Source organism: Rutilus rutilus (assembly GCF_951802725.1).
Source record: "Rutilus rutilus genome assembly, chromosome: 4".
NCBI classification, from domain to species: domain Eukaryota; kingdom Metazoa; phylum Chordata; class Actinopteri; order Cypriniformes; family Leuciscidae; genus Rutilus; species Rutilus rutilus.
The window spans coordinates 10,177,745-10,188,078 of NC_140212.1; the positions used below are offsets into that span (position 1 = coordinate 10,177,745).

At 37.7% G+C, this 10,334-nt stretch overlaps 2 protein-coding genes across 2 annotated transcripts; one reads left to right on the plus strand and one right to left on the minus strand.

The window, feature by feature from the left end:
* The first annotated feature begins 422 nt into the window (after positions 1–422).
* Positions 423–1,720, plus strand: tmem121b (transmembrane protein 121B). Its single transcript, XM_084407749.1, has one exon. The coding sequence runs from the start codon at positions 443–445 to the stop codon at positions 1,616–1,618; it is 1,176 nt and encodes a 391-aa protein (XP_084263875.1). The 5' UTR covers positions 423–442; the 3' UTR covers positions 1,619–1,720.
* Positions 1,721–3,420: 1,700 nt separating this feature from the next.
* il17ra1a (interleukin 17 receptor A1a) lies at positions 3,421–9,236 on the minus strand. Its single transcript, XM_084407746.1, has 11 exons — positions 8,984–9,236; positions 8,798–8,822; positions 8,537–8,683; positions 7,774–7,901; positions 7,569–7,695; positions 7,444–7,491; positions 7,167–7,321; positions 7,022–7,096; positions 6,853–6,925; positions 6,645–6,758; positions 3,421–6,425 (listed from the first exon to the last, which is right to left on the minus strand). The coding sequence occupies exons 1-11, from the start codon at positions 9,086–9,088 to the stop codon at positions 5,059–5,061; spliced, it is 2,364 nt and encodes a 787-aa protein (XP_084263872.1). The 5' UTR covers positions 9,089–9,236; the 3' UTR covers positions 3,421–5,058.
* Between the last annotated feature and the right edge of the window lie 1,098 nt (positions 9,237–10,334).

The window sequence follows — 10,334 nt, forward strand, 5'->3', positions numbered from 1 at the left end:
TCCATCAAGATGTGCATCAATTTTTGGTCAAGATCTTGTATTGACAATGCAAGAGTCAAGCACAATATAAAGTCTACTCCAGCAAATCCCAAAGACTTTCAATGAATTTAAGGTCTGGACTCAGAGTGAAATGTGTGAAAATTAATTTTTCATGCTCCCTCCCAACCATCCTTTCACAATCTTAAAAATTAAATTAAATGCAGTATTATAATTTTAAACGTGGATATGAGATGTTTAAACATTAATTCGTGTTTTCAATGAACTTCAGCGTCATTTTATTCATTGACTTGAGTTCATAATCAGTTTTTATTTGGAGGGATCGGGTAAATGCACTCCAATCCAACGGAATTCCATAACGGGATTTCTTCCTCTGCCCCCCTTGAGCGGCTATCATTACACTAGCACAGCCAAAACAAGTCGGGAGGAGAAGGAATGAATTACAATGACTGCTGAAATCATAAAAGACATCTCCCAGCCCGACTCACCTGTCTCCTCAGCACCAGAAAACGGACAGCTGCTGTTCATCCGAAGCGTCGCGTCCAGGAGAGACACGCAGACCACCAGCGGCAGTGCCAACCTCGAGGAGGGCAGCTCCCAGCCCCTGGTCTCCTCTGCCACCGCTCAGCCTCAGTCTTACACCATGACATCGAGCGAATTCATGCAGTCCACCCCTCTGTTCGTGCAGAGGTCTAAGAAGAACCTGTTTTATAAGATCTTGTGCTTCCTCGTGCTCGTTCTGCAAGGAGGCATGTTGGATTTCTACCTCATCGTCTTCACGGATCTATACTGGTGCTCGTGGATAGCCACGGATTTGGTGGTTATATCGGGATGGGCGATCTTCTTCATGAAAAACGCCAGGAGTAAGCGAGAACGAGCCTGTGGTTTCCACCAGAAGAGCTCCATCTTCGGGTGCAACCTCGGAGAGTTCACCTTCGCGTACTTAGCATGGCTCATCTACGTGATCGCGTCCACCCCGAAAGTGGTGCTCGTTCTGGAAACGTCCATCCTGGATCTTATTGCCCTGAAGGTGCCATTTGGCATAACTGGGTTCAAAATAACCATGTTGCTCTGCGCGCCTTTGCTTTACTGCCTCATCAATTCCATCATTGAAGATCCTAACGGTGCCACGCGCTTTCACTCCCAAGGCTCCTTCATGAGCACCTGCTTAGACATCCTGGACAGCTTCACTCTGGTGGAAATGGTCCTTAAAAACGAAATCGCCAACATATACCTTAGGTACACGATCATATCCGTGTATTTCATCGCATTGGGCGTTCCGGTTATTTGGCTTTACGAGTTGACGGCCTCGGAGATGAACTGTCGCTGGATTTGGGCGAGGTTCTTCACCGGCGTTCTGCTCAACGCACCGCTCTTGGTGGTCAGATGTTTCCTCGTCTTTGTTTACAAAATGCCCATATCGGTTTTCATGTTCAAGAACATCTTCTTCCTGGGGTGTAAGTGCCTGGAGCTTGTTGAGCAGTGCGTGTCCTTACGAGGTGTCCGGAGGTTTGCACGTGGACGTGGGGGTAACACAGCCCAGTTTTCCCATTGCGTTTCCGAAAACGACATGTGTCCCCACGGTTATGTGAACACGCTGGCTGTCAATACTCAGTCGTAGATGCTCATTAAGGACTAACGTTCACCGGAGGCCACGTCCTACAACAGTGTGCAACAGCCCTTTTAAGGGGAGGTAACTGCAGGTGCTAACGTCCTTTCTTATTATTTAAAATTAAATAAAATTAACCAATAAATAAAATGTACTTTGACTACCTTTTGTAAAAGTGCAATTATGAGGTGGTTTAACAGTACAGAACCACAAAATATTAGCAAATGTGCTCTCGCGAACGGAGGTAACCATAGCAACAGTCAGCGGCGAGCGTTAAAATAGATAACACTACTGTCGCTGTTTATCAGTTTATTTTATAATTAAAAAACACAAATAAATAATAAATAAATATTTGCTAATTTGGACGAAAATTGCTGGGAAAAAATCCTTTTACGGAACGGAATAATTCGCTCACTCGCCCTTTACGTTTTTGATGAATATGCAAATTACATTTTCACAGGTGTGCAAAATATAGGCCTAACAAGTGAAACTAAACATAGAAACAGTTTTAAGTGTATTAACTCAGTGGTTGTTCATTGTCTGACTCTTTTGTAAAAAGGCTGTTTATTTTACAAAATTAAAAAAAAAAAAAAAAACACTCTGACAATTACAATATCATATAGAAAGCAAAAGTAGGATTCTGTACAAATCCTGAAATATTTTGTTTAGCTATACATGCAAAATGCCATTTGTGTCAGACATTCCCCAAAAAACAGTTAACTGATCGTACATTACGGTATTTACATTGTATATCGATGATAGGCCTATAAAATAAAAATATGTTTATAAACATGTTAGCTAGTATTTGAGATGTTTTGGGAAAATTGTGCTAAATCAAATAGGCAAATCCAACCTAAATCCACATTTATGCCTGCAGTACCTCTCCTTAAAGGGATAGTTCACCCAGAAATTTAAATGTTGTCATTTACTCACTCTCGTGTTGTTCCACACCTGTATGAGTTTCTTTCTTCTGTAAATATGATGTTGGTAATCAGACAGTTTAAGTTGACAATAGCCGTTGACTACTGTCCACTGTAATGCTGACATTCTTTAAAAGATCTTCTTTTGTGTTCAACAGAAGAAAGAAACTCATACAGGTTTGGAACAACTTGAAGGTGAGTAAATGATGACAAAATGTTCATTTTTGGTTGAACTATCCCTTCTCCTCCACTCTCAACAGGTGCTACAACCAAACCACTCAACGTGCCAATGAAAAACATTCCCACCTGTGACCTCTGCAGTATATACTTAATGTATTGGGATGTGACTGTAAACCAGTGCTTATTTGATGATACGAGAATCTTTGATTTGCACTTGTTTTGTGAGGCACTTTAATTACGTGAGGACTATTCAACTGAGGAAATGTTATAAGTGCAATGTTGTATAATTTATTTTCTATGTAAAAATGTCCTCAATTTAGTAGGCTATAATGTAGACAGATGTTTATAGTGTTTTCAGACACCTTGTCAAGAGATGTTCCTAAATGCACTTATCAAAAGTGTAAATATGCCTTGTGACTTGTTAGGCTTGGTGTACACTTCAAATTGTGAATGTGATGTAGTCCTTTCCTATTTGAAATACTGTGTCAGTGGCAATGGTACTTTGGACTGGAAACTGCCGAACGGTGTATGATACAAATTCGTGATGTTCCTTAATGTTAATAGGCTAAGCATAGAATCTATGAGGATAACTGTAATCCATCTTTAATGACCAAACTCCATTGCTGCTCCCAACCAGCCATATTGCCATCATAAGTTTTTACAAGGCTACCTCTTTACAGAACCTCATGTTTGAAATCATGAACCAGTTGGTTTATCTGCTCAATTCCAGATGCTATTTTATTCATGCCAGTAAATGAGGTATGATTATCACAATTAATAACATTTGGACCAACCTAGACAATTGTGATAGCGCTGATGGACAGATTGCGAGAGGACACAATCCTATATAATTAATCTACATGCAGTGCATCTGTGTATGTATATTTCAAAGCTCTTTAGTTACACTAAGAATTACACCAGAAACCTGAACAAATATGTCAAAGCCAAATCATTTGCTTGATATCCAAATCTCAGTCAAATTTTCCACCTTAAATGAACAGTTCACACAAAAATAATCATTTACTCACCGTCATGTCACTTCAAATCTGCAAGACTTACTTTCTTCTGTGGAACACAAAAATATATATTTTGTGCATATAATGGAAGACAATGGGGTCCAAACCAATGTTGGTTTGGACCCCATTGACCTTCATTGTATGGACAACAATTCTTTTTATTTTTTTTCCAAATATCTTCTGAAGAAAGAAATGGATGCAGGTTTAGAGTGACCTGAGGGTGAGTAATTATATTTGTAACATAATACTAATTTTAGGGTGAATTCTCAACAGTTTGGCTGAACAGTAAGAAAACTTGTCCTGTCACTTTTAGTTAAAACAGCAGAGTATTTTATATTCTAGTGTAACATGTAATTAATAACAATTGTGCATCCTTATTCTAACATATTATTACTCTTGTGCTTTGAGGATTGGGGTACAGGGTGAGCTAAACGTGTTAAATATGCAGGCCGAAAGTGCATTATGGGTTTTTTTGTGCCTCATTGCGCAGTATTTAACCTGACAAATATATACCACTGCATACTACGCATGTTTTTTAAACTACAGGTTTTAGAGTATGTACATATTACATAACCTTTTTTGACAAGGAAATCAACTTCCAACCCCACCTCTCTCTATTGATCCACAGTGTTTTACAGAGGATTTTCTTGCAAGGGCTTTATTTTGCAAGTTAAGTTACTGTTATGTTTACATAAGACATTATTTGCACTGTAACAGCTGCAAGGGTCTGGAAGTATCCTAGTTAAATTGGTTAAAAAGTAATTTGGGGTCCAAAGTCGGATGAAATTTGAAGCAAATAAAGTGATTCTTTAACTAAATTATAGTAAAAAGCACACAACAGAGGATTACCAAAGACATCTACTCATATAAAAGTATATACAAACTTCCATAGTAGATGGTTATAGCTGTTAAACTGGAATAAACTATTAAAAAAGTAACTCTAGTGCAATATAATACAACGAAACATTTCGTCTGAGCAATTAATATGAAAAACAGGACAAATGTATCATTGCAAGCCCAACCAAATGACTTAGACTTGTGTTCAGTAGCTATATCCTTAATCATGTGCTGTGCTGTTCTATATCATGCTGTTTAACAAGGTACTTGTTCTGCTCCACAGTAAAAGTGAACCAATCACACCTTTGTGTTCGTGTCTAATAATTTGTTATTGATAAAACGTTTATAAAACAGCTGATCACTGAACTCATTATCCATCTAGTCTATTTCCTATTGTCCTTCCGTTCGAATGTTTTAGGAGTGACGACCAACCATAGACAGTTCAAGAACTTTCTGGCACACAGCAAATCAGAAAACAGCCAAAAGACACTGAAGAAATTCAGATCTCCATTGTTTTGTTGCAGAAACTGGCAGAGATGGGGCTTTTCAGGAAAAGTTCCATTTGTAACTTGGCTAGGTCTTCCTGAATCTTGGGGTCTTCTCTCACTGTGGAATACCTGGAACCGTATCCCTGATCGGACCCTCGTGATGGTCTCGTCTCAGAAGCTCCCTCCATTTCACTTTCCTCCATCTCCATTGGCTGGGATATGTCCATCAAATGGAAGCTGTCCTCCATCGAGGGTGGAGGTGCTTCTAAAAAGCGTATTCTGCTGTCCTTCAGATAATTATCTGACAATTCTCCCATTGGAAACGCAATAGGAGGATATGAGGTTTCCACTGGGACTGGTTCGGCAAGGAGATATGGGTGGATTTGTGGGTCCACTGGTGTCACACTGGGTATTTCAAGAGGACTTTCTATTGCCGGATAATAGGAAAGTACTTCGCTGTTATGTGGCTGGACTCTAGGATTAATAATCATTATGGGCGACTCTTCAGGATTCTCATGAATTTGGGGAATTACGGTGCAAACGCTCTGTGTGTCTTGATGGATGTCCACCTCTTTTACAAGGATTGGGAGTCCGTTGTTATACACCGGCACTAATTCATATATTGGCGGCATGGGCACCTCAAAAAGTGGATCTGTTTCTCCTCTCACATCCTCCTCGCTAGTCACGCACTCTTTCTCAAACCAGTCCGGATTCTTCATTTGGTGCACCTGGAAGGCTTCGATCGCATTCCTCAAGGCTTCGCCCGAGGGGCATTTGAAGTACTCTTCTTTTCCAATACCCTCGATACAGTGCACCGTCCCTTGCTGATACTTCTCCACATCCAGGATACGGAAGTAAAGCTCCTCGAAATGCTTCATCAGCTTGTATTTGACCGCAATGTCAAACAAAGACGGCACATCGCCTTCGCTGCATACATCTTCAAAGTAAGCCACCAAATACTTCCCGTAGGAAGCCGGACGCTGCATATCAGGTGTAATCAGCTGAAGGGCGAGAGTCAGCATATCACCGATCGGAGAGCACACATCCTCCCGGAGGAGGACTCTAGCCTCTCCGCAGATCGCCCCCCACTTGGCTTGCACTCCTCGGGAGCAGAGGACCAAGATCTTGTTTGACGTCTGCTCGATGTGTCGCTTTTTTTGCTCAATCCACTGCAGCCGGCCAATGGTGCCAAGCCAAGTCGTGTCAAGTAGGTCCAGCACAACCTCAGTGCCGCATTTAGACCGCAGGAAGGCGCAAAGCTTCAGGACTATGTCTGTGTAAAGAGGGTGATCTCTGGAATAGATGATCAATATGGATCGTGGGCCGGGTAGAACTGGCGGCTCTACAGGTGTTTTTTCCAGGTGTTTCTGTTCTGCATCTGTATTAAAATGCATTTTGAAAATTAGAAACACGGATAAACCTTGAAAATTATAATTTACTGCATATAAGATTTATTGTTTCAGTCCTCCTAGCACTGCTTATGTGGCTAACCACAGGAAGTTACTCTACAAAGATATCACTGCTAGTGTTGTGACACACATGATAAACATCACAGTCTTTAAAGATAAAAATAACCATCTTAAATGTCACTGCTTACCTGGTTTCCTGCGACGCAAATAAACGGCAAAAACAACAATGCCACAAATTAGGAGGCATAATCCAATACAAATAATCCAAAGTACTGAGTTGCTCTCAGGAGGGCTTGGTGTTACTAAGGAACATACATACAATGAGTAAAGAGGCATTATACGTTTTACTGTATTTTTTTCTTACTAGTTCAAAAAGTGAAATCGTTCCATACACACCAGGGGCACATATGTTACAACTATGGTTTATTCGACGACAGTCGTTGGCACACTTCCGAAAATATGGCTGGATCTAAATAGGAAAAGAACAATATTTATATCAAGATCCTTGCATGTAAGAATTATATTACTTCATTCATTAATTTAGCGCACGTTTAGGCCTACACACCTGAACATCGAAATTGCAGCATGTGCGTGGCCAGTTCTCCAGGCCATATGTCACGTTTAATAACGTCTTGCTCTCCTAAAAGAGTTAAAATAGTCAGCCTTGTTCTTTTAGATATATTTAAATATCCATAGATAAAATGTCTTACCTTATAAAGAGTCTTCGTTACGTGGTCCCTACTGCACTTCACAAAAACATTGTATTTGTCTGCATTCTCTCCAGGATTAAACGCAACATACAGAATATCCTCGCCATTTAGACCTGTAGTCCTCCCCACAGTAATATTGGGTTGCCATGTTTCCCCTAAGAGAAACATCACATATTTTTAGATGTGCGTGTATACTTTAATACTGAACTAAGGTGGTTTCTATGTGTATTATCTATTTGATTAAGGTAAACCAGTTATAAATAAGCTCTTCTCTCACCTCTCTCAAAACAGATTTTGGTCCTTTGCATCAAAGGATCGTCACAACCTGTGGTTACAGATTGAAACTGAATATAAACTGTAATGTAGATTTAAGCAAGGAATTTTGTTTAATTTAGCACTTACCTGGAACATCAACTGTTTGGTAAACATTGTAACTAGTGTGTTGTAAATTTGGCTTGGGAAGATTGGAGACAGTCACTACATATTTACTGCCTGGATCTACCACAACTTTATCCAGAGAAAAAGACCACTAAAATAGAATAGATAATATATCAGTATCTGTGAAAAAAATAAAATAATAATTCAATCAATCGATCAATCGTCTTGCCTTTTCACTACTAGGATCCCTTCTCATTGACTTAAATGCCTGCAGGAAATTGAAATGAACACACAGACGTTCATTGGTGGATGATTTCATCACACTAAGCTCTGTTCCTCTCAAATGGATTATGCTTCCTGCAAACAAAGAAAAGAAAAAAAGATTAATAAACTTGATGACTACTATCTATAAATGCCTACTGAAAAGACTAAATGAAAATAAAGATCCTTTTTAAAACCATGAAATATGGCTGTTTAAAAATGTTATAACACTCTACAATAAGGTTCCATTTGTTAAGATTACTAACATTAGTTAACATAAGCTAACAAAGAAAAATACTTATAAAGCATTTTTAAATCACAGTTAAATGTTAAGTTCAACAATAATATATTATTAAAATAAATGTTTTATCTATTAACATTTTTCATGGACCTGAACTAACAATGAACAGTTGTATTTTTATTAACTAAAATGACCAAAGATTAATAAATGCTGTAACAAATGCATTGTCCATTGTTAATTAATGTTAGTTAATGTATTAAGTAATGGTATAATGGGACCTTATTGTAAAGTTTTAGCATTATCATAGCTTTTAATAAACTAAAATATAGGTTTAAACATTGTCATGTCCCTTTGCTTTAAATTTGTTTTACTGTGGCAAGGAATTGAAATGGATTTCTCCATATTCACATAATGTAACTAACATATCTAATGATAATCTAATCTAATCTAATCTGAAAACTCACGACAACGCCTACAACAAGTGACCCACCGTCATCTTTTGCTTTCCATTCTGCCACAATCACTGGCTCCCAATCATCTTTCATATTTCTTCTTACATCAACATACACCTTTAAATCATCAGGGCCGCTGGGAGTGAAATCTGAGGGAATGAGCCATCCTTTATACATGCAATTATCTGTGGGGGTAAAATTATTAAAACCATTAGTTAATATATTATAATCAAAAATATTACTACTAATAATAAAACATTTAGGATGAGAAGAATAAAAAAATAAAGACAAGCACTTACTAAACTCTGCGTTACATTGTACTTCCTGTAGAGAGAGAAAGAGAAAAAAACAACAATGGATGTCACAAATATGAGTCTAAAACTTCAAACCCCCAAAGAGCCAAATATCAGATAGATATAGAGACTATTAAACATAGGCCTATTAAACGTTTTATGGCATCTGGTGATCTTTTTGCATTATCTTACCTCTTGCGTACAGTTCAGAGAGAGCCCATTATCCATAAGTTTGAGATTCAGCACTACAGGTATGAAGGTGAAAAACACAACACCTTTCAGGTACAAGAAACTCATGATCCTACATAAACCTCAGTACAGTTGAATCGTTTAAGAAACGTTTTAATAGACTAAGTTCGTCTGAAGGAGCAAGGTAAACAAGGTGGCGTAGGTGCAGGAGGAAACAGCCGACCTAAAAAAGCTTCCTGGAATCATTGTAATATGCAAAGCAACGTGACTCACATTTCGTGCTCTTTGGAAACGCTCGACGCTGCAAAACTGGAACAACCAATTAGCAAAGCGGTGTTTATTGCGTCGCGTCACGTAAGATGTGTACTGTAGCCTACAGTTCGCGTCTTGTGCGGCATTTTTTGATAGTTTGCATTATTATTATGAACTATTGTTGCTTAGAATAACAGAGACAAGGCACAACAATTACTCAACGCCAAGAGAAAAAAAATAAATAAAAAAATATGGCAGATGATTAGTGTCAGCACGAAAACAGAAAGGATAAAATTAGGAAACAGGAAAACATGTAAAGAAACCATTAAAATAAATAAATAATCAATAAAGAAAAAGTATACTTAAAAGTAGGCCTATATAAAAACCTTTAAACAACACTGGAGTGTTTTGCATAAATGTTAACGCCGAAAGTTATCTTAAAACACTTTTAGCACTTAATTTAGTTTGTAATATTATTAATACGATATTAATAGTTAAGTAGGCCTAAAGCAGCACATTTGAACACTTTGTTTATTTTAAATGTTTATTGTTTGCATCATTTATTCAACAGTTACAGTTATTTTATAGTATTGTTAATGAACATTTATTTTGGTGTTACGTTAATAAGCATATATTTAAAATAATTTCATACTGAATTCCATATCACTTCCTTTCTCTCAAACAATCTTTCCCTTTCCACATGAGGGCGCTACTTCACCACTGTATATTGGATTACACTGTATATTATATTGTACATGCGCACTGTATATTGTATGTGTAGGTAGGTCTTTTTAAAATGTTTAGTGTCTAGTTTTCCTATTTAAATATAAGAAAATAAAAATAAGCTCTATATATATAGTCTAGATGTCAATTCTGATAAATGAAGTAATCTATGGATTTCTCATAGTGAAAAAAAAAAGAGCATAATTTAAGAAATATTATTGCATAAAAGTGCATTATAATGTACCTAATTTCAAATGCCACACCAAAGAAATCTGATTTACTAAAAAGATGCACAGCTGACATTCTCCTACATGTTTTTGGTGACTCTTTATGTTCCATTCAAACACATATTAACAAATTATTCCAAAAGCTCTTTTAA